This window comes from Marmota marmota, unplaced genomic scaffold (assembly GCF_001458135.2).
Source record: "Marmota marmota marmota unplaced genomic scaffold, marMar, whole genome shotgun sequence".
In the NCBI taxonomy this organism is placed as follows: Eukaryota; Metazoa; Chordata; class Mammalia; order Rodentia; family Sciuridae; genus Marmota; species Marmota marmota.
The window spans coordinates 8,291,404-8,317,706 of record NW_026000171.1 but is presented as its reverse complement, the minus strand read 5'-3'; the positions used below and the strand labels follow the sequence as shown (position 1 = coordinate 8,317,706).

The 26,303-nt window shown below is 49.4% G+C and overlaps 3 protein-coding genes across 27 annotated transcripts in view; 2 read left to right on the top strand and 1 right to left on the bottom strand.

Annotated features, from left to right (window-relative positions):
• Positions 1 to 2,532, top strand: part of Iqsec3 (IQ motif and Sec7 domain ArfGEF 3) — a 115,591-nt gene extending 113,059 nt beyond the window's left edge. The window contains exon 13 of the mRNA XM_048787524.1: positions 2,324 to 2,532. Coding sequence (XP_048643481.1) covers positions 2,324 to 2,329 — 6 coding nt within the window. The 3' untranslated portion in view covers positions 2,330 to 2,532. The remainder of the gene's footprint in view (positions 1 to 2,323) is intronic.
• The window catches only part of Erc1 (ELKS/RAB6-interacting/CAST family member 1), a 1,605,700-nt gene that overhangs the window by 253,820 nt on the left and 1,325,577 nt on the right, over positions 1 to 26,303 (top strand). The window lies entirely within an intron of this gene.
• On the bottom strand, positions 1,391 to 26,032 carry LOC107155026 (sodium- and chloride-dependent betaine transporter). Of its 6 annotated transcripts, none has more exons than XM_048787525.1 (18): positions 25,915 to 26,032; positions 25,391 to 25,540; positions 23,458 to 23,536; positions 22,572 to 22,637; positions 21,079 to 21,351; positions 16,408 to 16,542; positions 13,294 to 13,434; positions 12,470 to 12,557; positions 11,282 to 11,414; positions 9,814 to 9,948; positions 7,735 to 7,838; positions 7,260 to 7,384; positions 6,787 to 6,899; positions 6,132 to 6,269; positions 5,275 to 5,377; positions 3,448 to 3,548; positions 2,987 to 3,157; positions 1,391 to 1,869 (listed from the first exon to the last, which is right to left on the bottom strand). In XM_048787525.1, the coding sequence occupies exons 4-18, from the start codon at positions 22,621 to 22,623 to the stop codon at positions 1,726 to 1,728; spliced, it is 1,956 nt and encodes a 651-aa protein (XP_048643482.1). In that variant the 5' UTR covers positions 22,624 to 22,637; positions 23,458 to 23,536; positions 25,391 to 25,540; positions 25,915 to 26,032; the 3' UTR covers positions 1,391 to 1,725. The 6 variants fall into 6 exon arrangements, 5 of the variants coding, with proteins under 5 accessions (XP_048643482.1, XP_015356288.1, XP_015356290.1 ...); XR_007342100.1 differs by lacking the exon at positions 25,915 to 26,032 and adding an exon at positions 2,724 to 2,854 and having other exon boundaries at positions 1,736 to 1,869; positions 25,391 to 25,602; XM_015500802.2 differs by lacking the exon at positions 25,915 to 26,032 and having other exon boundaries at positions 25,391 to 25,600.

Here is a 26,303-nt window from a genome sequence, read left to right as displayed (position 1 = left end):
ACGTGTGAGGCACTGGGTTTGAGTCTCAGCACCACATAAAAATAAATAAGGTGAATGTACTGTGTCCATCTACAACATATATATATTTTTTTCTAAAAAAAATATATATATTTTTATAAATGTTACACTAAGGCCAAATAAACCACAGCTGACAGACTCAAACAGCCCTAGGAGATGAGATTAAAAGAGACCCCAAATTACAACCCACAGCTGGTCCTTATGCACACATGTGCATGTGCACATATGTATACACACACACACACACACACACACACGCACACACCCCTGTACCAGCGCTCTGGCTGCTTGAAAGAGTAAAGTTGTTAGCCGGCCATAATGGTGTATGCCTGTAATCCCAGCAGCTCAGGACCCTGAAGTAGGAGGATTGTGAGTTCAAAGCCAGGCTCAGCAACAGTAAGATGCTAAGCAACTCAGTGAGAACTTGTCCCTAAATAAAATACAAAATAGGGCTGGGGATGTGGGCACAAGCGGGATGCAACCCTGCTCTCCTGGGCCACCAGGCGGCAATAGAGAGCACCATGCCAGCTCCACAGTTGGTTTTCACATGGACCCTGGACTCAGCTATGGAAAGCCTTTCTGTACCCCTTTCTCTTGGACCTCCTTCTTTCCCCACTACCCGGTCTAATAAGGGCAAGTACAGGTGTAGAGAGCAGTCCAGAGGAATGCAGATGGGAGCTTCCAGAAGCCAGGAGCTGGGGCATCTGGTGTGCCCACTATACCAATGGACTCACCCTCTTGAATGGAAAAGCCCTCACAAGCCTGGGTGGAGAGTGGGAGACACTCTGGGGATGGCTCAGGGGCTCAGGGATGGAACTCGCCCTGGCCAGACTATAGATGATTATTCTGGCCACTGAACAGTGGCTCTGGGTGACATCTGTCTGCACACTGTTTTCCCCAGGGTAGCCTCCTGTGCCCCAGGACACTATCCTGAAGTGTCCCACCCCATTCCCTCTCCTCCTTTCCTTTCTGAACACAGGGACACCAACTTATCCACACCCTGCCTTCCTCCTCCTGGAAGCCTCCCCGGCCAGGGAAGGAGCAGGTGTGGCTTGGTAGGGTTGTGGGGAGAGCAGGGAAAGGGGTGAGGAAGGGAAGCAACTGTGTGGGAGCAAAGAAGAGGCCCCCTCACATGCCCCTGTCTCAGTGAGACCCATGGCACCCCCAGGGCAGAGAACATGGAAAGCAGCAAAACGCCTGGAAAGGAAATCCGTCAGTGGGTATGGGCTGGCCGAGGGGGTCCCAGGCAGGACGCAGTCTGGAGAGAGCCCCATCCCACCCCTCCACAGAAGGGACCTCCCTTCCTCCCTCCCACCCCAAGACAGTGTGACTGGGCAGATATGGAGCAAGGCAAAGGACACCAGCAGGTGGCAAAGGTGGTCCATACGTGCTTGTTAATTAAGGCAGGGCATGGAGGGAGGGACATGGGCCTGAGCACACGGACATCAAGTCTGAGTCATGACTCTGGCTCTAAGAAGCCAAACGAACTTGAAAGTCACTTTGCCTCTGGTCTTCAGTCTCCTCATCCGTGAAGTCAGCGGGTTGGGTCAGAAGTAGATGACAAATACAGCCACGTGGAGCACTGCCAGGAGGACAGTGGGTGGCCTCCGGGTGCAGGTGCCCAGGGTTCCCTCCAAGGTTCTCAGCAGGACTGCGGCCAGGGTCAGAGGAAAGGGCTGTTCCCTCAGGGTGGAGGGTGGACACTTCCTACAAGGGGCTCTCCTTCTCCCCAGCAATCAGCCCTTCCTTCGTTAGGGGGAGCCTGCAGCCCCCGTTGGTACCTCCGTCAGGATGTGTGTGCTGCTTGGGCTGTGGCAGGCTGGAGTCGGGGGTGACGAGCTGTCGCAGGCGCTGTGGAGAGGAGAGGCGGTGAGTGCATACTTTTGGTGAGGGAGGAAAGGATGGCTCCTCATGTGTGAGCCTGGGCTCAGCTCAGAGCCAGGCACGCAGGGACAAAGGAGTGTTTCAAGAGAAAAGTCAAGAACACAGCGAGGAGGAGGGCACTGCCTGGCTTCCAGTACAGGCCCTGCTCCCAACCACCTGCACACCCCTAGCAACTCACTCAACTCTTCTGTTCACACGATTGCCTCAGTTTCCTCATCTATAAAATGAGGATAACAATAGAACACACTGTTCAGTGATCAATAAGTACATATTTTTGTTATTACTATCACTACTATTCTTTTTATTACTCTTGGTATGTGCTCATAAGGATCTATTGTTTTTCCTGTTATCAGTGGTACAACTATTACTATTGCTATTGACACTGGTCCTATCTCCTTCCCTTTTCTCTCTTTGAATGCAGATGTAACGACTGGAATCATAACTGCTTTTGTGTGACTATGAAGTGATAAGCATGATGAAATGACAATGTGTTCAGGATGGAAGCACAGAAATAAAGGAAGAGTCTGGTCCCTAATGTCCCCTTTAAGCAGCCAAACCAAATGCTAGCAGCCCCCAATTGATTTCCTTGATATGTCAAAGAACAAATAAACCAATTTGCTTAAACTGTTATAGGGTGGATTTTCTATTACTTGTAGGCCAGACAGACTTCGACAGATGGAACGTCTTTGTGGGTCATTAGCCATAGCCTCTACCAGGAAGGCATGTCCCAAACTCCCAACAGGGAGCCTTTTTCAGTGTCTCCAAGCAGGCTTAAGATGAAAGGAAGTCAGGAGCCTGTGTGTGGAGTGAACCATGCTTACCAGTTTTCCAAGAGCAAGGTATCGATGCTCTTTAAGCTTCTGTGTCTAGGTCTCTCTATGTTCTTGTAACTTGGCTTCCCTTAACCCTTTACAGTTTACCCTTGATGATCTACCAGAGGTCAAGAAGGTTTCTGAAAGTAAAGCCATTGGACCGGTCAAAGCCCTTCTCTTTGAGATTCTGTGAGGCCACAGGCCCCCCCACCCCACCCCACACAGAGCCTGTGTGTGCAACCAGCCCATCCTCTCTTGCGCCCGGCACCTACCTTCTTGAAGGAACCCTGGGTTCTCAGGAGGGTGATGACAATGAAGAGTGGGACACAGGCCATGGAGGAGAAAGCCAAGAACCAGCCAATGGAGTACCCCCAGGGAGGGTACACGTAGACGTTGTTGTATTTGAGAGGCGTGTACTTGGTCAAGGAGAAAATGAAAGTGGCCTGGGAAGAGGAAAGGGCAGATGCGGATGAGACAGAGGGACATTCAAAGTCCCTCCCTGGCCACTTGAACAGTCCAAGACAAGACAGAAGACAAGCAAGATGCACTGTGGTGCATCCCAGGTGGGACAGGAAAAGCCACTGCAAATCGTGACCCAAGGCATCAGAACTGAGGCAGGAGGAGACAGAGGTGGGGCAGGGGGAAGTGGGTGTCCATAAGTCAGGCATCGCCCCTCACCCCACAAGTCTTCTGGGGGCAGGAGGGAGGAAGGGGAAGCAGACCGGGCACATACCAGGCAAAGCCCTGGGGTCAGGAAGAGCCAGGAGATCTTCACCAGTGGCCAAGGCCGGTAGCCAATCATGTCCTCAATGTTGTCATAGAAACGGTCTGCCCCTGACCAGGTCCAGTGTGGGGAAAGAGAGTGAGAAGAACTTAATGGGTCTTTGGGAAAGACTGGCTGGCTTCTTTCCCACCCACCCACCCATCCTGGGATGGGAAACAGGAACAGCTGTGAATGAGATGTGCCCCTGGCACCCCAGTCAGAGAGCAGGGAGCAGGGGCTGGTACCATCTCTGACTTCCTGTGTAAGGATGGAGTGGAGACCCCCACTGTCCTCTTCACACAGGAAAGTGTGAGCCTGAAATGGGGCCCAGTGGCAGTGCAAATGCTTGTTTACCTGTGCAGCAGACAAGGATCTGACTGGGGTCAGAGCAGCAAGGAGCCCTGTGCTCACACATACTATACCAAACTCAGGGTTAGAAAATTACAGGACAATGGTCAGGATCTCAGACTCCAGGGGAACTACCTCTGCATTCCAAAGGAAGCGTGATAAGGTTGATTTACGCTTTGGGAAAACACTGGTTTTGTTTTTGTTTTGTTTTAATGTCCATAGGTTTCTACATTTGCTTAGGCAGAGCTGGTATTCTCGCAGTGAAGAACCAACCGCTCCTGGGAAAAGCCATGTAGGGGACTCATCTCCCTACACCCCTAGGACCTCCCCACTGGTAACTGCCACGTGAAATCCCACCATTAAAGAGTCATAGCTTTCACTTCTAAAAGCCAAAGTTAAAAGCCAGATGTTGCCAGGTGGGTTTAACAGTTTAAGACCTCACTGTGATTGAGTTTATCAGATCCTCTCTGAGAACAAGATTTGGAAAGGGGTAGAAGAAAAAACCAGAAAACATCAGAAGCTTGAAGGGAGAAGGTAAGAGAGAGGAAAGGACACCAAGCAGGAAGGCTTAGGGCAGCAAAATAATCATCCTTCCTACTTGTAGCTTCACCTGAGTCTTTTGACATTGGTACTGTGTCCCCAACCTGGTGCAAGGGAGCCAGAAGACCTGGGGTATGACAATGGCCCTTCCGCTTTCTAGCTGTGTGAGGTTAGGCAAGCGATGTAACCTCTCTGAACCTCCCTTTCCCCCTGCAAAAGACTGTCATAGAGATTCTGAGATAGTGAGAGGGAAAGTGACCAGTACGGTGCCTGACACAGAGCACATGGCTCAATAAAAAAGGTTTTTTCCCCCAGTAGTCAGGCATGGGGATGGCAGGGCATTAAGGCATTCCACAGCACTGCTGGTTATCTCAGGGCTGAGGGGCCCCAGGATGTTAGTGGAAATGCATGGAAGGCAGAATTCACTGCAGTGTGAGAAAGAAATGTGTAGCAGCTGCGATGGAAGAGGCTGCTTCAAAACCACGAGAATGAGCTTCCAGCCTGTGGAAGTATTCAAACAAAATCAGGTGACAACCTGGTTGTTAGAAAGGGAACACAGGAATTTGTGAAGGGTCAGACCAAGTGACCCTGAGAGTCCCTTCCGACTGGGGTTCTACTGGCGAAGGGCCTCAGGCCACCTCTGCGTCAAGAGCACCCTGCATGGTTATTGGTCATTCCTCTCTCTGGTCAAGGAAATCTGTCTTATCATTGTCCCAGCTCTCGCTACCCTCAGGAGAGATGCCAGGCTGCCTAGCCGTGGCTAACCTTCTCAGGAAACAGGAACAGGATGGTGATGCAAAGGCTCACGGGAAGCACTCACCTCTTGGCTCAGGCAGACCCTGTCCTTTGCCGGGGCCTCCCCTGCCCCATCCTCCTCCCACCCAGTCCTCAACCTCTCCGCCTCCTTACCGTACACCCAGCTGATGCAGATAACTTCGAACACGGAGAGGAAGAGCAGGCATATGCCACTGGAGGCATAGTAGTCAAACAGCTGGAAGATATACATCCCACCCTGTGGAGCAGGGAGCAGGGCTGAGGCCTGGGGCCATGGCGCTGGCTGCATGCTCCTCCAGAGTGGCAAATCCCCACCAGGGGTGCCATCCTGCCCTGCCCAGGGAAGTTACTCCTTGCATCTAAGAGGATGCTGGCCCTACCTTAGGTCCTTCATTCAACATCCCAGCATCCCATCCTCTGGGAATGGACACCCACCTCCCTCTGTTCCTTTTGGGTTGGAGTATGCCACTCCCTGCAGCAGGCCTGAGTTAAGTCATGACCCTGACTCCTGCCACACTCAGGAAAAAGCCCATTCTTTCCACTGGGGTTGGATGGATGGGAAAAGGTAAGCTGGAAGTGGTACCAGCCTTCCTGGATATCACAGGAAGAAAACCTGCCTGAGGACAAAGTTACCAGAGGAAAGGAGAGCCAGGAGAAGAGACCGTGTCATTAAAGCAGCTGGATCCAAGTATGCCTAAAATCCAACTATCTCTAGACTTTGCAGCCACCCAACCCCCATTAATTTCCCTTTCTGCTTAACCCAGCTTGTATTTGGTTTCTTCGAGACCTGACTAATGTAGACAGATCCAATCAAGCAAGGCTGGTACCACTTCCAGCTTACCTTTTCCCATCCACCCAAGCCCTGCGAGAGAAACTGAGCAGGTGTCAATGCCCCACTTAGCAGATAAGGAAAGAGTGGTTCTGAGAGGGGCCAGCAGTGACCCCAAGTCACCCTGTGATGAGCCTCAAAGCAGGCTAACCACCCCACTCACCTCTGTGACCAGCAGGAGCCCTATCAGATAGCACACCATAGCAATGGTGAGGATCAGCAGCTCGCGCCGCCTGCTCTTCCGAAGCTGCCTGGGGAACATGTCCATGGAGGCCGTCACCAGGCACTCCATACAGACAAACTGTGGGCCAGGAGGGGAGCTGGGGTGAGGAGGGTGTGTGGGAGGCCACCAGCCCCTGCCCAGCGCTCTCCCCACCCAGCTCTGTCCTGGCCTCTCTCATCCCATTTGCCACACTAATGCGCGAGAAGGAGTCGGGGGTCTGGGTGAGGCCAGCCCTGCCCTTGTCCACAAGAAGGGGTCCCAACAGGGAGGATGGAAGGGGAGATCTATCCTGCCCCCAAAGGTAGGAGGCTGGCGCTGGTGCTGAGCATCTGGGAGAAGCTGGAGGGCATTGGGGGACATCTGTGTATGTGGAAGGCTCAAGCCTTGAGAACAAAATGGGCACCCCTCCCCGACCAACACACACACAGAAGAGGGTCTTGAGGCCTGGAGCCACTGACCAACCACAAGCACAAGCCCTGGACAGTAAGGAGGGCTCAGATTCATGGGTAGGAGGAAAGGAGTGAGAACAGTGAGGCCAAGACTAGCAGAAGCCGGAAAGAAGGTCACCCGGGCAGGGCTGGGCTGGGTGACGTACCTGGCTGTCCAGCCCCAGGAATATGAGCATGACGAAGAAAAGGCAGGACCACAGCTGGGACAAGGGCATCATAGTCACAGCCTTGGGGAATGCAATGAAGGCCAGACCGGGACCTGCCAGGCACACAGCATGCTCAGCTGATCCAGGGTCTCGCTGCCCTCAGCAGAGCGCTGATCCCCTGCACTGTCCTGTCCGTGTCACATGCACAGCTAGCTCAAGACAGGGCTGCTCAAGACAGCAGGGTGAGTCCGCTATTCTACTCCCTGGGGACAAAGCCATTCCTTCATCCATGCACACACACATCAGTCCATCCACTCCACTCTTCCCCTCTCCCTCCTCCTTCCCGCAGTTCCGAAAGCCTTGCTTTGTGCCAAGCGCTGTCCCTCCAAGGCTAAAAGGTTCATGCCACTCAGTTTCTAGGGCTCCGGTCCTCTCTCCTTCCCCTCAGGTCCCAGGCAGACCGGGGCACCTACCTGACTCGGCCACTTCAGAAATGGGCACCCCCTGCTCTTGGGACATGAAGCCCAAGATGGAGAAGACGACAAACCCTGCCACAAAGCTGGTGGCACTGTTGAGGAAGCAGAGGGCGATGGAGTCCCTGTGGGAGTAGATTGATGCAGACAAAGGTGGAGAGCAAGAGAGGAAGAGTCCAATCAGGGAGGAGAGGAGGGTAAAGAGGAAAGAAGAAGGCAGGAGGGGATGAGCCAGGGAGGGAGAAGGGAGAGAGAGACAAAAGTCAGGTGTCAGAGGAGGAGGAAAGGAAAGGAAGAGAGAAAGTGGGGAGAAAGAAAGTTAGCCTGGCAGAATGTCAATTGACACAATGTGCCACTCCCTGGGCCCAGGACAGTGGGTCTTGGTCTCAGGGCCCACCTCCAGGACTGTGACCCTCTTCAGCTCCCAGAGAGGCAGGAGTCACTCTCGCCCTGCCCCAGCCCTGCCAGTTCTCACCTGTAACAGTTGTTGTGATACTTGTTGTAGCTTCCCAGGGCCGTGAGGCAGCCCTGGCAGATGGCAAAGGAGAAGAAGATCTGGGTGCCCGCGTCCATCCACACCTGCACAAGACCCCAAGAAAGTGCCGGGGTCAGGAGTGGGTGGCCACGGCCTAGAACCAGGGAAAACAGACCCCTGGCCATAGCACAAGTCGACCCCTCAGTGTCCCCAAGAATGTCACACCCATGTGACACTAGTCCATGTGACATACTTCTCCTAGTGTCCTCCCTTCTCTCCACAGTGGACTTCTCACAGGTAGGGCCAATTTTTAGTCCTATAGACACTTAGGAAGCACCAAAGACACGTGTGTCCCTTGACTACCTCAGGTGTAGTCTGTAAACTCAAGCTGTACCCAAGATGGATGAGGCCCACCTGCATGGCAGAGCTAAGAGTCACTTGCATTCATTCAAACAGTGTATTTACATCATGCCTTAGGCAGCTGTGACCTGGGGCAAAGAGGCTACTTCATGAAAATAGAAAAAAAAACCACCAAGACTTCATGGGCATGCAAAAATGTGCTCAGACAAGTCCTAGAGGAGGAAATGCAGTTGGCCAGTAACCATGTGGGAGATGCCCAACCTTGCCCAGAGTTAAAAAAAAAAAAAAAAAAAAGCTAAATTAAAATCATAAAATGATACTGCTTGGACCTATCAAGTTATAAAATATTAAAATAAATATTAATCAAACCTTGCAAAGGCCCTACAGGAAGAAGGTATCCTCAAATACTGGTAGTAGAAATCTACATTTCTCTAAAGCCAGAACCAGCTGGGTGCAGTGACACACACCTATAACCCCAGAGGCTCAGAAGGCTGAGGCAGGAGGATCACAAGTTCAAAGCCAGCCTCAGCAACTTAGCAAGGCCCTAAGCAACCCAGCAAGACTCTGTCTCTAAATAAAATATTAAAAAGGGCTGGGGATGTGGCTCAGGGGTTAAGCACCCTGGATTCAATCCCCAGTACCAAAAAAAAAAAAAAAAAGGCTCTCTAAAGCCAGTACCAACCACAGGTTCAACCAACCACAGCGAAAATATTCACCCCAAAAATGTACCTCTACTGAACATGAACAGATTTTTTTCTTAAATAATACAGTATAACAAACTAATTTTATAGCGTTTATATTATAGTAAGTACTGTAAATTATCTAGATATTATTTAAAGTATATAGAAAAATTGCATTGGATTATATGCAAACATTATGCCATTTTATATGCAACTTAAGCATCCAAAAAATTGGTATCTGTGGGAGCCATAGAACAAATCTCCCATGGATACTGAGGGATAACCCTATATTTAAAAATAGATATCACCACCAAGTTTAGTGGCACATGTCTAAAATCTCAGCAACTTGGAAGGCCAAGGCAGGAAGATCACAGGTTTGAGGCCAGCCTCAGCAACTTAGTGAAACCTTGTCTCAAAATCAAAAATAAAAAGAACTGGGGATGTAACTCAGTGGTAGAGTTTCTTTGGGCTCAATCCCCAGGAGTGGGGGAAAAAATAGATATCACTTAAATGTCCAAGGGCAGGATATGAGCTCTAAGAGGGCAGAGAGACTGGTCTGTTCTGTCCACTGACCTATCCCTGGCACTAGAACAGTACTTAGCACGTAATGGGTCCTCAGTATATTTTGTTGAATAAATAAATGACTAATGAATGGATGAAATATTATGCAGGTGTTAAAAATTACATTTACAGGTGAATCTGATAGCACGGAAAAGTCTCATAAGTGAAACAAGGATATATGTGTCTTATATATATATATATATATATATATATATGTCAAAACACACACATGCGCCAACCACATAGTGAAAATGGTTGGAAGGAAATATACTAAAATACCGACAGAAATTGTACCTGAATGGTGGGATTATAAGAGATTTTAAATCTTTTTCAATTTTCTTCCATGTTATCTAATTTTTCTCCAGTGGGCATCTCTTGCTTTTTTACCAAAGGAAAAGAAATAGAAGACTTTCAAATGCAGACTGGTTTGGGGCAGGACCCTCTACCTCAAAGGTAAAAGGTCCCACATGGTGCCCACCTGGGGGTCCTTGAGGCGGAGCAGGTCTGGTCTCAGGTAGTAGATGATGCCCTCATAGGCTCCAGGGAGGGTGACACCTCGGATCAGTAGGATGACCAGCATCAGGTAGGGAAAAGTGGCTGTGAAATAAACAACCTGGAAGAGAAATAGGCCAAGGTCACTCTAGGTGGAGACCTGGCAGCCAGGCAGCCAGGACCCGGCAGAGAGTCTCCAGTGGTCCCCCCCCACCCTCGGGTAGTGCCAGTCACACAGAGCTCACCACCAGGTTCCAACATCATAGAAACAGCCTGGGGGGAGAGCACAGGAAACTTTCCACACCTCCCCTACACATTCCAGTGGCTCTGCTCCCCAGCCCAGTGTGAGATACACATCAGCAGGGCAGGGGGAGGGGCAGGGAGGAGGAGGGGGACTGGCACGGGTGTGAGTTTCTTGCCCACAACCCTTCAAAGACTCATCTGAAACCCAGAAACTGATTAGCCTTAATCCTTCAACCTGGCTGCCCTCCCCATGGCCATGGTGAGGGTGGGACCATCCCTCACAGAAAAAGTGGCCAGATTTGGACAGTGATTTGCAGGAAGATTCAGACTGTACTTTTCCAGGCTTAGGGTTGGGGAAGCAGCAGTGGCCTGAGCTCAGCAATCCTAGGGACGCACAAAAGGTGTTCCACTCTGTCCCTGACCACACTCAGCTCCTTACCAAGGGAGCGGCCTACTCTGTGTGGTTAGGACTACTATTATTCTTATCATTAGTATTGCTTTTATTTTTACAACAACCCAAAGAAGAGGAGGCTGCTATGGGAACAGCCTAACTGTAGGGCTGATCAGAACAGTCAGCATCCTGCCATTCCTGGCTTTCAAAAACACGAAGCAGCATCTTAGGCTCTCTGTGTTGAAAATCAAGCTCAAACCCCAATTCTTTCTATATAATAAACCCACTGTTACCCAGTTTTGGCTTGAACCCCATCAGCAACTGGCAACTCACCACCCCAAAGACATTTCTGTTTGTGACTTGTGCTAAAAATATTCTCCGTGTGTATTAAATTCAACAAGCAGTTGAGTTGAAGTAAGAGTGTGTGATCCTAATTTGTGCAATATATACACATAACGGCTACAAACACACACCTACATACCTATGAAAGGAACTAGGAGGCAACACAGAGAAAGTCAACAGGGATTAGCAGATCCAACTGCCATCATGCTGGTGGCCTGCACAGTGATCAGCTCCAACAGTGGAACTTTTATGGTTCTTATTTTGTTCTGAATATTGCTTACATAAACAGGTCTTTTAAAGTCTGTTGAAAAAAGAAAGTGTTTCCTTGTATGGAGCTAAACTTTGCCTTCCTACAACTTCCCTCATTCTCACCATGCATCTCCCCTCTACCACTCTTTCAGTTCTCCTGAGGGCCCTCCAAGGATCTCCATGGACTTTGGGAGCCACAGAGAGCCCAACAGGAGCCTGAACACCTCACCTTGCCCGTGGACTTGACCCCCTTCCAGATGCAGAAGTAGCAGACGATCCAGGCAAGCAAGAGGCACAGGGCCAACTCCCAGCGCAGGCTCCCCAGGTCATGGATGCCCGAGGTGATGCCCAGAACCCGTCTCCTAATGGATTGGGAAAAATTAAAAACCAGGTGAAAAGCTAAAAAGGATGATTGCCTATCACCACATGTCCTGATTCTTAGAGCTGACACCACAGGCCTCATATTCCAGGGCTTCCTCCGCTCCCAGCCCTGCTCACCTTCCCTGTGGTCATGCCATGTTCCCACCTGTGGTCTGTATGGCCCTGGCTGTTAGAAGACCAAATCATCATAATCCCATAGGTATTTGTGTCTTTCTAACTCATCCAGATTTCTCTGTTGTACAGATAGAGAAAAAGAGAGTGAGGATGGTGAGGAATGTATAAACAACACGTTCATGGAGAGTAGATATTTGTATATGCAGGGTGATGGGCAAGAATGTGAGTATTGCAGGGAGGGGATGAACTCTAAAGTTGTTGGGCTCTAGAGATGTGTATGGGGTGATGGAGATGTCGGTATGACTGAGAGAGAACTTTAGGTAATCAAGGGCCTGCATGCGCGAGGGTGTGGGCAGACACAGGGTGTTGGTGAGCATGTGTGGGGACCTGTGAGAGAAGGGACGTGTGGCGTGGTGGAGGTGGAAGTGTGCGTAATCCCATGGTAAGGTGAACGTGTGAGCGGAGGGCCTGCCCATTTCTGTGGTATAAATACTCCCACATTGGCCAGTGTCAGGTTGCCAATGTGACATCACTGAATACAGAGTTTGGAAGAGATGGTACAGTGGGCTCTCCTGGGGCTGTGGAGGCTGTTTCCAGCACACCATTGGACATGTGTGGGGTGGATGTGAGGGGGTAGGTGGATATTCATGAGACTGTAAATGATGTGGATAAAAAAATGTGAGTCTACGTGGACTCATGTGGGTTTGGGGTGAGTGTAAGGGGACAGGTGGACAAGTGTGGGTGGATGTGAAATTGTTCTTTCATCCTTCAGTGATGGGGGGTAGGAGGTGCATGAGTGCTAGAAAGCATGCACAGAGAGTCTTAAACTTGCACCCCAGACTTTCAAATTCGCACAATTCAGACATGCAGACTGTCTCTGCTTAGGGGCCCCTGGCATGTGACAACCAGGCCCAGCACCTACTCCCAGAATTCCATGACAGGTGAGGTGAAGTTCGCAGAATGGGTCACTTTGCTGGCTCCAGAGTGGTTCAGAAAGTCCATGCAATGCTCTGTTGGGGACAAAGTAGAGTGCATGTCAGTTAGGGACATGATGGGGAGAGATGTCCCCACATCCAATCCCCCCACCAGCCTAGGGGTCCCTTTGGACTCCCCACTTTCTAGAGTATCAGAGGTGAACTTCTGAGGAGGTTCATGGGACCAGCTCCTCCTCCTCATGTGGCCTGTGCTCACTGCTCTTGTTCTCAGTGAGCCTGGCCACTCAGCTGGCCACCCTACCAACCTCTGGCACCATCCAGACTGAAGATGATACGCCCAATATGGGTAGTTCACAAGGATAACTATCACCCCCATCTACAGACAAGGGACCAAGGCCAGGTGCAGCTCTTCCTGGCTTGATGCTGCTCACATGCTTCTCCCTCCCACTGTTACATAGTTAATTGTCTATTTCTTCTATTTCTACATCTCTACAGTAAGCTCAGAAGAGGGCTGGGTCCAGGTTGCCCTTGCTTGGCCTTGGAGCGGTGTTTGGCACATAATAGGTGCCCAGTAAATATTGTTAAATGACGAATGATAACCTCTTGCTACAGGCCCACTGCGTTCTCACAACTGTACTTCATTCTCCCAGGGGCTGGTCTAAGGGCCCACAGAAGGATCAGCCAGCAGAATGGCACCAAAGCCCACATGGGGTAGCTTTGAGGCCAATTCTGCCATATGCTGACCATCACCAGCCACCATGGCCCAACCTCAAGGGACAGACACCATCCCAGAGGCTGAAAGAATGGATACCTGTGTTCCAGTAATTGGTGCAGGTTGTCCAGGGTAGCTCAGAGGTGAAGGAGCTGAACAGGTAGAAGAGGGCCCAAGCGAGGATGATGATGTAGTAGATATTCAAATAGGACTCGATGACCACAGAGGCCAGTCCAATGCCTTCCAGAGTGAATGGTGGTGGGGCAGGGAGAATCCAAGAGATAAACATTAGCAAAAAAGTCACATACAAGCTGCCAGGTGTGGCTACAAGGGTCTTCTTAGAGTTGGGTTTATTCATTGACATGAGAAGCCATTTATAGCCTTTTTTTCCAAGTAAGAAAAGCAGGTTATAAATCACCATCCTATATATTCTCCCATTTTTGTAACACATATTTGAGAGTGTCTATTTTTTTAATTTTAATTTGTTATATATGACAACAGAATGAGAGCGTCTATTTTTGTTTATGAGAAAACTCTGGAAAGATTTCCACCCAAAAGTTAGCAAGAAGTTCTTGAAGTGATAGGATTTTAGTTTATTTTTTCAAGCTTTTTTTTTTTTTCATTTTGCTTGTTGCATTTTCTGTTTTTCTGATGTAATTGTGTATTGCTTGCAAAATGAAAAGATAGGAAGGATAAAGGAGTAAGAAGAGGGAAATGGTAAAAATCTATCTCGGGATAAGAAAAAGAAAGCAGCCAGGAAGAGAGAAGTGGCCCTTGACATGATGTGCCTGGCCCAGCGTCCAGATCCCCTCGCTGCAAAAGTTGAGCTTCCATTTTAAAGCTTATCATGCAGGCTCTGGTTGGTGGGGTACACTTGGTCTCTTTAATGGAAACATGTGCTATAAAAGTGGAATCTTGCCAGGTGTGATGGTGCACACCTCTAATTCCAGCCACTCAGAGGCTGAGTCAGGAGGATCACAAGTTCAAGGGCAGCCTCAGCAATTTAGCAAGGTTCTAAACAACTTAAGGAGACCCTGTCTCAAAAAAAAAAAAAAAAAAAAAAACAAAGTGCTGGAGATGTGGCTAAATGGTTAAGCACCCCTGGGTTCAATCTCTGGTACCTAAAAAAAAAACCAAACAAATTAATTAAATAAAAGTGGAATCTCCTCACAGTCATTTTAGAAGCAGCATTTTGCCAGGCTGAATGAAAGCCAGCTGGGAGGGGTGGTGGGTGGCGCTCCCCCAGGCCAAAGCCCACCCGGACTTTGTCCACCGGGACTGAGTTCTGGAGAACAGAGGACACAGGCTAATCAATGCTGTTTAACTGTGGCCTGTGTGGAACAACCCGTTAGCCTAAGGGCTGGCTCAGAAATCAATGCTGACCGTGAACCAAACTGCCCCTTTGCGGGAAGAACCCACTCGCGACTGTTTTGTCCCATCCTGGCAAAGGGCGGTTTGCAGGCGTGGTGGTCTCCCCGCGTCTGCGGCCAGGCTGTGGCGCTTCGGGGGCTGAGGAGCCAGGGCTGCCGTGGCCGAGGGCTCCCCCGGGAGCGGTGGGCCAGCCTGGGGGATATTTCCGGGCCACACAGACTCCCACTCAGACCACGAAAGCACAAACAAGCGGCCTCTGTGCCAGCCTCCTGAACGCTGTGCTCCCCGTGGCTTGGCGGGACCTGACAGGGCGGGGATCAGCGGGTCAACACCGAGGACCAGCGAGGGGCGGGCGGGACCTGAGCGCGGGGGTCTGGTGGCGCCTGCAGAGCGAGGACGCGGGAGTGTGGGAGCGACCTGCGGTGATTCAGAAGCTACAGTGAGTGCAGACTGGAGAGGGGGCGGTGTGGGTGAGCACAGGGTGCGTTTCCTGTGCGTCCTTTTGTGCACAGGCTGCTGGGAGCTTGGAGGAGGAGGGGACAGTTAGGCAGGGAATGGGCAGGCAGTGAGCAGCTTGCACTCCCACCGCGGGGAGGGGCACACACCTTGAGCCAGCCTCTTCCGGAGCACCCAGGCCAGGCGAAGCCCAGTAACTTGGAAGAGGAAAGGAGCCGCAGACTCACAGTCTCTTCCCCTACCCATCCAATGTCCACCTGCCAGGTACCCCCATAAGGGTGTTCTGCAGAGGCCAGGCTCTACTGCTGCTGCCCAGGAGCTTGCTTGGACCTGGGGTTAGAACTCAGTTGAGTGGGACTTTTACATTACTGCTGAGTTCGGAGCAGAACACCCAGAAACTCCTGCAGCGCCCAGAACTTATGAGTAGAAACGTGGTAGGCCAAGCTTTGCTCTGCCCTGCCCCTCACTGCTATCTCCACAAGGACCCCCCTGGATGTTCCAGAAGCACAGCATGAAACAGGCTTCACTCTTCCCCAATGTGGTCAGGTACCCAGCCTACCCAGTAACCAAGATGTTCCTCATGACACCTCTATCCAATTTGAACTATGCCCAGGAAACCCAAGAATGCCTATCCCCAGGGCTCCCTTAGGCACTGACATGAGGGGAAGAGTCCTCTCTGCATTTCAAAATGTGCAAAGAACCTTTGAAGGACAGGAAGACCCCTTGGGCATCCCACTATCCCCCAGGGGACTGGCCAATCAACTAAAGAGGGGTTGGGGCAGGATGCCCCAGGCTGCTCACATTAGTGCCAGCAGATTCATTGTGAGAGGAACAGAAGCTGCCCCTGGTATAGTCAAGAGGGAAAGGGTTCAGGTAGATCTGGACTCAAATCCTTTGTGAATGACCCCATTTTCCTCATCTACAAAATGAAACCAATAGTTACCAGAGAATTAGGTGAGAAAGGTGCTTACAAGAGACCTGACACAGGGTAGCGCTCCATAGATGCTAGATATCCCCATCAGCATCATTCCTGTCACTACATGTGTTGTAGGCCCATCTGGGACCATGACATCAACTCAGAAACACTTTCCATGAGGCTGATGAAGCTTGAACTTTAGGGTTCCTTACTTGCAGGGACCCATCCCAAGCTCTGTACCTGATTTGGTATTTGTCATTTTGTCTGTTTTTCTTGAAGTGTACCCTCCTTCCCAAGCTTTGTAAGCTTGGGCCCTGAAAAGCCTGGTTCTCACTTAGTGCAGGAGGAGAGTGGATAAGCAAAGGGGACAGTGAGCACGGAGAGGATGATGACAGTGAAGGGAGGGACGCTGGAAGGAGGTAGGCATGAGGACGTCTCCATGTATTGGAAGGAGGAGGCAGAATACTCACCCTGGAAGAGGGGGCAGATCTTCCTCCAGGCAGTGACGCTCCCTTGGCTGGTGTACTGGCCCAGGGCCACCTCTAAGAAGAACACGGGGACTCCGCAGCTGAAGAAGAAGATGAAATAGGGAACAAAGAAGGCCCCTGCAGGAGAGGAGAGGCAGAGACTGAGCCACACCTTTCTGCTCTCAGCCCGGGGACCCTCCCAGACCTCCAGCACCTTCCTCCTTAGTGCCTTCCTCACGCCTCCCCGGGGCCCAAGATGGCCTCCTCCTTTCTCATGCTGTCAGAGGTGATGGGTGGAAATGTTCCAGACTAAACCCTGCGTGAGGTGGGCAAGGCCTTTGAAAGGAAATGAATGAATTAGGATTAGGAAATAGTATATGCACTATTTATTTTCTTAGTGTGCTTCACGAATTTCATCAGTGTATTATTTTTGGAACCAAAACATGTGTTCTGTATAATTTGATATGCTTATTAAATTATCAAGTTTGGTACATTTTAGAGAAAAACAAACAAACAAAAAAAACACCTTGGAAACATTATTTTCACACTAGTAATTTTTGGAGTGTTCCCCCACCCCCATCAGGCTCTGGTCTGAAGGAGACTCGCAGCAGAGAAAGCTATCACATAATTAGGCACTGACCAGCAGCTACTGAGGGGAGGCCAGGCTAAGAGACGTTCAGCAAATGATGTGATGGAATTGAAGACACCCCTCAGCCCAGTGCCCACTTTGGTAGAAATCACCAAGGCCGCAACCTCACCTCAGAGGTTCATCTTTGGGCAAGTGGATTCTGGTTCATCACCTAATAATAACACCTGGCATTATTTGGTGCTATGTTTCAGACCCTCTCCTAAATGCTTCACCAACATCAAAATCCTCACAAAACATCCTCCCATGAGGTAAGTACTATTGCTATCCCCTTTCACAGAAGAGAAAACTGAGGCTGGGTTTAAAATGCAAAAAAACTGAGGCATAAATGAGGAAACAGAGGCACCAACCTGGGGGTTCTGAGCCTGATCTTAACCACTACATCAAAATGCCTCTAAAGTAATCTCTCTCATGTGTAGGAAAAAATGGGAAGTATAAAGGAAAAAGCTCTGTGAATCCTTCTAGTTTTCTTATAAACACACACATTCATTTCTCTTTTGCAAAATGAGAACCTACTATAGATTATTTGACAACCATTTTAAAAATCTTCATCATGAACCTGTTCATATCAACCAATGAATCTATACCTATATCATTTATTGGCTGTATAGTATTCCACTGTATGGAATTCTAGCATATTTCAAGTATCTTGTTGGGTTTTTCAGTGTACATTAGAAACACCACCACAGTGAAGACCATTGTCCATAGCCTCATGTACTTGTCTAATTTCTCCTTAATACAAATTGCCAGTAGAGGAATTGCTGAGTCCAAAGATAAGCTTTTTGTTTTGTTTTGTTTTACATGCATGTGTATGTGTGTTAAAATACATACACCATGAATCATTCTAACCATTTCCAAGTGCACAGTTCAGGGGCACTAAGTCCATTCGCAGTTGTGTAACTATCACCCCATCCACCTCCTGAAACTTTTTCATTATCACAAACTGAAATTCTGTATGTATTGAACAGCAACTCCCCATTCCTGTTCCTCCCCAGCCCCTGGCATCCACAGTTCTACTTTCTGTTTCTATGAACGTGCTTACTCTAGGTTCCTCATGAAGGTGGGATCAAGGAGTATTTATCCTGATTGATTTCATTTAACTTATCAAGATGCATCATGTTGCAGCATATATCATGATTTCCTTCTCTATTAAGGCTAAATAATGTCCTTTGTGTGTATATGTCACACTTGGTTTATCCATTCATCCACTGTAGGACATCTGGGTTCTTTCCACCTTTGGGGATATACCTTGCCTAAAGGTCTTTGGCATGCATTTCACATTGCCCTCCATAACTCTTATACCACCCTGCCCCCACTAGTAACATGTGAGAGTGAAGAAGGGTTTATGTCCTCTGGACCAGAGTGCCACCTAACTCTCCACTGAGCTACGGTCCTGTTGCCTCACGTTGGCCTCCCCAGCCTGAGTGCTACTAGAGCATTGGCGAGCACACTGCAATGACGGAACTGGCTCAGGTTTGGGTTTCGTGGATGATTGCAGTGCCAGGGCTGAGGGCAGGATTCAGGAGAAAGGACGTAGCTCCGGGGTTCTCCCACAGGGCACTTTCTAGGAGAGCTATGGGGCATGTGGCCCACAGGCCCCTTCTGCCAGCTGTCAGATGTCCTTCTCTCTAATAAAGGAGACGGCTTCCGTTCTGACTTTAAAATGTGGGCTTTGGTCCCACAGAAGCTGGGGACCTCAGAAGAGCCTCACCTCAGGCTGGTCACACGTTTAGACCTTGTAGCGCAGGGGAGGACGTTGATTCCTCCATGTTTGGATTTCTCTCTGAGTTTCCAACACACCAGTTCTATAAATTAGCTTATCAAACCCTTACTTTGGGTGGTTTAGCAACAGAGCTAAAGTGATACAGATATAATGTCTTTCTTTGATCCTGCCATCTTGGAGATGACCTGGGCTCAGCCACCAGAGCCTGGGGCCCTGCCTGCTGCCCTCAGGCTCTCTCTTCCAGGTAGTAGGACAAGATGTAAACAGTGAGTTGGGGGCAGTCACCCAACCACAAGCATCGCCCTAGCTGTGTTCTGGGGCAAGGCCTCCTCTGGGACTTGATAACCCTCAGCTCTGGCTTTAGCAACCTAGATTCATCCACAACACTATGTCCTGGGACAAAGAAAGAAAGCACACTTCTGCCGCTCCTAACTGTCTCCCCTAACTTCTGGCCGGTGTCAGTCTCCCACCATCATCCTGATCCACTCAAGAAATTCCATTTCCATTTCTTTGGAGTCATTAGTATAAACAGTTCATGAAAACAACTGTAAGTTTTAAAACACATAGCAATTGGGGCTGGGGATGTGGCTCAAGCAGTAGCACGCTCGCCTGGCATGCGTGCAGCCCGGGTTCGATCCTCAGCACCACATACAAACAAAGATGTTGTGTCTGCCAAAATCTAAAAAAAAAATAAATATTAAAAATTCTCTCTCTCTTTAAAAAAATAAAAATAAATAAAAATAAAACACATAGCAACATGTGTAGTGAATACTCAGTAAACATTTGTCAAATTACATATAAATAGTGTTTAGAAGGATTTCCTAAACCATGGTTATCTCTCAATGTATTTCTTCTTTTTACCCACCTAGAGTATTTCTAGTATTTATAATAAATATATATAATTTCTACCAAAAAAAAAAAAAAAGGTGCCGGCCTTGGTGGTGCATGCCTGTAAACCCAGCAACCTGAGAGGCTGAGACGGGAGGATAGCAAGTTCAAGGTCAGCTTAGAGAGACCCTGTCTCAAAATAAAAAATAAAAAAGGCTGACGATGTAGCTCAGTGGTAAAGTGCCCCTGGGTTCAGCCTCCAGTATGACAAGAAAAAATATGAAAGAAAAAGGTAATTTCAAGAGGAAAAAAAATAATCAGATCGATCACAAAGGACTACATATTGAAGGGTTCCATTTACATGAAATACCCCAAGTAGGTAGATCCTTAGAGACGGCAGATAATGGTTTCCCAGGGCTGAAAGTGGGGAGGGGGTGAGGGAATGGGGAGTGACAGCTAGTAGTCATGACTTTCTTTTAGAGACAATGAATATGTTCTAAAATTGATTTTGATGATGGTTACACTATTCTGTGAATATACTAAAATCACTGAATGGCACACTTAAAAAAATAAATCTGGCCCTTCCCCACTGTGACCTTGTTAACTTTTACTACCGATGCCAAAAAACAATCAAATACATTTTCTTCATCTGAAAAAAAATATATAGACAAGTTATTATTTCTCCAATCAAAATACTTCAATGGCTCCCATTTCACTTGGAACAAAGAATTCAAGATCTAAACCCATTACTTCTCTGAGCTCATCTCCTGTTATTCTCCTCTCTCATTCAGCTCCACACTGCCTCCTCAGTGTTCCTCAAACAGGTCATTGCTCTTTCACCCCAGGACCTTTGCACTCACTATTCCCAGTGTTGGGAATGTTCTTTATCCTGCATGCAACCATGGATTCACACTTTCACCTTCACATCTTTGCTCAAATATTGCCTTCTTGGCAAAACCTTTCCTGGTCTCCCTGTTTTCCATATCAAATCCCTCTGCCTGTCCCAGTGATCCAGCATTTCCTGTCCCTTATCCCTGCTTTACTTCTTGCCACTCTGCTTATCACCACTTGACATAGTACACATTTTCTTGTCTGTAATCTGTCAGCCTTTGTCAAAATATAACACTCAGAGCGGGCTCTGTTTTGTATGGAGAACAGTGCCTGGCACAAGATAGACCTGCAGTAATATTAGTTGAATGAATGAATGGAGTGTGTATAGAGTAATGGAGGACCCAGATTTCTTGGTCCTGCTGTTGCCTCATTTAAAAGTCACCGGATCCCTGTGAGGTATCATCCCCATTTCATAGAGGGAGACACTGAGGCTGGAGGTGGAGCTGGAGCTCTACCACAGGCCTCCAACTCGATGACAGCCCTCCTTCCATGTTACCGCACTGCCCGGGAAGGAGGGGCCCAGGAAGGCACTGCTCAGCCACAGTGCACGGCTCTCCCCACCAAGCCTACCTCAGTGTGAACTCACCACCTCCATTTTTGTAGCAGAGATAGGGAAACCTCCAGACATTGCCTAGCCCAATGATCTCCCCGGCCACTGACAGCACAAACTCCATCTTGTTGTTCCATTGGCCCCGATCCTTCACCTGGTCCTCGCCTTCCTGGTCCAACGTCTCTCCCTCCTCCGGGACCCAGGAGACCATAGGAGGCCCATCCTCATGGACTGCCACTTTTTTGTCCATAGCCAGATAGTGAGTTGGGAGTCCCCGTGGGATGGAGCAAGATGTCAGAGAGGCAAAGTCTGGTGGGAGGAGGAGTGAACTGTAAGACCCTGGCACAGGCCCCACCGTCCTGCCCTCCCCAGCCCGGTCTTTGCTGTTGGAGTATTGCTTTTCTTCTCCATGGCACCTCTCCATAGAGTTACACTTTGCTCTCAGAGTCATGAGACTAAACAAATGGGGGAGCAAATCTCAGTTTGCAGATGTGCTGACAGGAAAGTCAAGCCTCCACAGATAAAGTGATGCGACTTGCCCAAGACCATGCAGGAGCAGAGCTGCCGTGAAAGTCCAGGCGTGGGGCATTGTAGACCAAGTGGCTCTTGATCTCTATCGCCAGTCACCATCACAGCTGGCCCGTGCGCCCAGATCCTCAGTATTTAGTGGGTGACACTAGCCCGGCCTCTGGCCTCCAGGGCAGAAGGAATCAAAGGCTGCCAGAGGTGATGGGGGTCAAAGGGCAGTTTGTCCAAGGTGGCTGTATTGTCCCCCCCAGTTGTGTGCTCATTCCTGTGCCAAGGTGATGGATCAACTCTGGGTAAACATGGGGCCGGCTAGCCCTGGATGTCTGATTGGAAGGGCAGGAGAAGGTGGGACCTCAGAACAAAGCAGGATGGGGACTAGAACTGGCACCAGGGCCAAGTATAGGCCTTCAAAGGAACCCCGTTTCTCTTCTCTCAGTTGCATTTCTGTCATGAGAAAACTTAAGGGGCTGTGTGCCAGGAGGGGTCACCAGAGCAATTGTTACTTGGGTGGTGGTCATCTCCAGATGACTCCAAGATGACCAAATGGTCTCCTTAAGAGGGAAGCCAGGACTGGGGTTGTAGCTCAGTGGTAGAGTGCTTGCCTTGCACGAGTGAGGTACTAAGGTCGATCCTCAGCACCACATAAAAGTAAATAAATAAAAGTACTTATTTAAAAGGGTGGGGACAAGCCTGGTAAGAACTGCCCGTCATTGCAGATCACTGACTATCCTTTATCCCTCCCCTCTTAAAGATCCCCAAACTCCCTGGACCTCCAAAAGGATGATGTGGGCCCCTGTCAGTTTTATTTTCCAATCCTCTCATCTGTCAATCACCAAGAGACAAATGGCAGCAGAATTGCTTCTGCAGCCCATGTTTGCCTTCTCCTCTCTCCACCCATACAAACAATCAGCCTGAAGCCACTTGTGCCTTTATTCCCAGGCAAGTGCCAGGAGACATTGCCCCAGCCTACAGAGAGAAGCACCCATCCTGCCACCCCTCACCTGGGAGGGGTGTTGGGGGAATCAAAGTGACCAGGTCTACCAAGTGCTCCATGCTCCTCCGAGGCTCTAGAGAAACACAAGGGAGTCTTTTTATTAAGGAAGAGTCTGTGTTTATTTGTTGGTCCTTTTAACCCAGGCAACAGCCCAAGCCCAAGTCAGTTAGAAAGGCGTGGGCAGGAGCCATTTGAGGTTATGGAAATTTTTGAAGGTGACTTGGAGGGTACAGGTTATCCCAGGAGCAGAAAGCATGTCAGGGTAAAATGCCGGGATTGGGACTTGTTCAGAGGCTTCTAATGCAAGCTCAATCCAGGAGGGAGAACAAGGAGTCACCCGGGAATTCAGAGGCCTTGAACCTCAGGTACAAGAGAGAAGGAGGGAAGAAGAGAAGAAAAGAGGGCTCCAGGTTGGGAGGAAGTGGACAGCCCCAGGGGAACTTAAAGAACCAGAGCTTCAGGTTGAAAGAACAGGGGAGCTCGACCAGGGGGAGAGGTCCATGACACCTGAACCCCAAAGTGACCATTGCTAATGAGTTAGAACTGGGGCACCCTAAGGAACAGCCTCTGAATCATTATCAAACTAATGAACAAATAAGTGAATGAAAACTTGGAAACATGGACTCAAAAGCATCAGAGAAGAAACCCGAGATCTCATCCACATTTTGCTAATTACAATAACAACAGAAGGTTAACATTCGAGGAAGCACTGAGCTAAAAACATACTAATCTCTATGTACATTATTGAATCTCTTCCTCATAAGTCTCTGAAGTAGGTGTTACTATTAGCTCCATTTTATATATGAGGAAGTGAAGCTCAGAGATTAGAGAACAGTACCTGGCACCTAGCAGGTGCTCAGTAAAACTCCCTTGGAAGGGCGGAATAAACTTACCAAGACAATAAGTGGTGGAGCTGGGTCTTGTTGTGTGACCTTAGTCAACTCACACTTCCTCTCTGAACTTTAAATCTTCCTGGAAGAGAGAAGGACCCCTGCTCAACAGGGATATTGCAAGAGTGGGAGAATAACAGTGGGAGAATAACAGTAAGATCCATAATAAGCAATCACTGTCTTTTTTTTAATACCTTTATTTTATTTATTTTTTTAATGTGATGGTGCTGAGGATCGAACCCAGGGCCTTGCACATGCTAGGCGAGCACTCTACCACTGAGCCACAATCCCAGCCCCAGCAACTACTGTCTTTGCTTGCCAAGCCATAGGGTAGCTGAGCTCAGGGCAAGCCCAAACACAAGAGTCCCCAAGGGAATGGTCAGCAGAAAAGCCTTACTATTTCCAGACCAGAGGTGACTATTTTAAGACCATGATGTTCTCAATAGGTGTAGGATGGCAGACCTGATGGATAAAAGGAGTAACTGAAGGGATGGATGAAGGGAAAGCTGAAGGAGAGCAAGGACAGAACTCAGTTTGTGCCAAGGATTTGGGTTGTATTGAGGATGGGGGAGGAGACAGAAGAGAACATGAACTGACATGGGATAAAACATTTTTTTAAACAAAAATATTATTGGAAGAAGCATAACTTACAGGTAAGAATGAAAAACTGGAATGGCAGAATGAAAGCAAGAGCAAGTGAAAGGAAAAGTTGGCTCAGAGCCCTGGTTAAGTTAAGGGGAAAGAGACTGGAATTGCAGCAAGAGAGATTTAAGCTAGACTAGGGGGAGAAATATCCTGGAGGACATTAGACGTGAAAATAAACGATGTGGCTATCCTTTTGGGGTTATTTTTAAAAGCCAAAAGAACAGCATAGCCTACCCCCACCTCACCTTTCTACCTCTCATCTGTTAAGAATGGTTTAACCAGTGTTGTCCACAGCAAAGATGACTTCTGGAAATCTTCCCAAGAATTCACCCCAGCTCTGTCCCTTTGGCAGCCCCCAGCATCTCCTCCCCAGACTGTCTCCCTGCTTTATTAAAATGGGGCAGAAGATGGAGATAGGGGATGGTTCTCCCCTCCAGAAGCAAAGACACCAATGCACACATTGGGCTCTAGTCTTTCAGAGATTAGAAAGTACAAAGTTACTTTCTGTTTGGGGTGCTGGGTGTGTAGATAGAAGCCTGGCCGGGCTCTAGCAGGTGAAGGCCAGAAATGCCACTGCCTGCCAGTGGCCAGGTCCGGGCTCAGTCTCCTTGGCAGCCTATCCAGCGTGAGAATGGCCTGGCCACTGCTGCAGCCCACACCCACATACCAATACCCATTCCTACACGCACACTGGTGCCTTCCGTCACGTCTCTTTGCACACACATACCTGTGTGCATGGCACCAAAGCCTGGCTCTGTCTGTAGTCCTTCACACCCCGTGGGCAGCCTGGCTCTGCTGGTGGCTGCCCACGCCTTCCCTCACACCGCCCCCAACCTTAGACACAAACACGCCCCTGCTGCAACCCAAGAGCCAGGCTGCTTCCTTCTTTTGGGAGCCACTTGGCTTCCGGCTCACCAGTGACCCTGAAGGGAAGGACTGTCACCCCTCACCTGTGATTGTTAGTTCCCACCTCTCTGGGCACTGCCTGCCTCCCCCACCATCCGAGTCAGCTGACTGCCCCTCTTTTACCCACTGCCCAGGGCCAGCTCGGGTAATAGACTCTCCTGCTACACAGGTTTGTTCCTGAGCACCCAGTGCTGTGGATATTGAGGGGTACTTGGTGGCACCCATTGTCCCAGCATTCCCAATACCAGACTTTCTCTTTGGCGTGGGGAATTGCAGTTGCCTACCCCCGCTCCCCAAGACCCCCCCCCATAGTTCTGTGAAGTCCAGCCCCACATCTTATCTCTCGAACCCCAAGATCAAGCCAGCCCCTCCACTTCCTGCTCACCTCAGTGCCCTGCAGTCAGCTCAGCTCCATACATGGGTCATTCCCAGGGACCTGAAAGGGGAATGCTCTCCACCTTCACTCCCCCTGTTCCTCCCAGCACGGACTCCCATCCGAGTTGTCCTGGGACTCCCAGACAGAAAGCCACTCTCTCTGTGTGTGTGAGACAAAGAGAGACAGAGTATTGGGAAGTGAAGGGACAGAAATACCACAAGTAACAGGAGGGATTGAGGCCAAAAGTCTACGAATCAGGATTACAACATCCAACCTCAGGAAGCCAAGCCCTCTGTCCCTGCCCCCACCCCATTACACTTGCGCTGTAGCCCCCTCCCTCCTGGCCTTTGCCCTCCCTTTGGCACTGTCCCAAGATGTCCTGTCCCCTCCGGAGCTGGGCTGAGCAGGGGAAGGGGCTTAGACCCTCACATCCTGCCCTCATCTCCCCTCTTGTTCTTTGCCCCTTCCCTTTCTCCCTCTGCCCCCCACCACAGTACCATCCCCTTCTTAGGCAAGGGACAGCCCTCTCTTACCAGAGCAGCAGATGGAAGCCACCACCTCCCAGGCTGAAGACTGAGGGGAGTTGGCCTCCCTGATGAGGGCACGGGAGGAGGGTGAATCACACACTGGAGTTTTCCACCAAGTACCTGCCCTCTGTGGCTTCCAGGCAGAGCTCTAGAACCACTACCTTCTCCTTGGGATTTTCCTAGAGAAAGCACCCAGAGCGTGTGTATCTCAAGGTACATGATGCAGAGAGGACTCAGGTCTGCAGCCAGACAGGGCTGGCTTTCCTCCTGTCCTCTAGCACCTACCAGTCTGGTCGGTTAGGTGAGGAGCCGAGCCTCAGTTTCCCACACTGGAAAAGTTAATAATCCATAGTTTGCAGGGATTATTATAGACAAGTTGGTCATTGCCTGGACTA

Coding starts and splice junctions, on each gene's coding strand:
- LOC107155026 (XM_048787525.1), bottom strand. CDS start 22,623: ATGGAGCACTTGGTAGACCTGGTCACTTTGATTCCCCCAACACCCCTC. Junction 12,558..13,293: donor CACCAATTACTGGAACACAG/GTATCCATTCTT, acceptor TGTCCCCAACAG/AGCATTGCATGGACTTTCTG. Junction 3,158..3,447: donor TGACCCCAGGGCTTTGCCTG/GTATGTGCCCGG, acceptor TCCTCTTCCCAG/GCCACTTTCATTTTCTCCTT.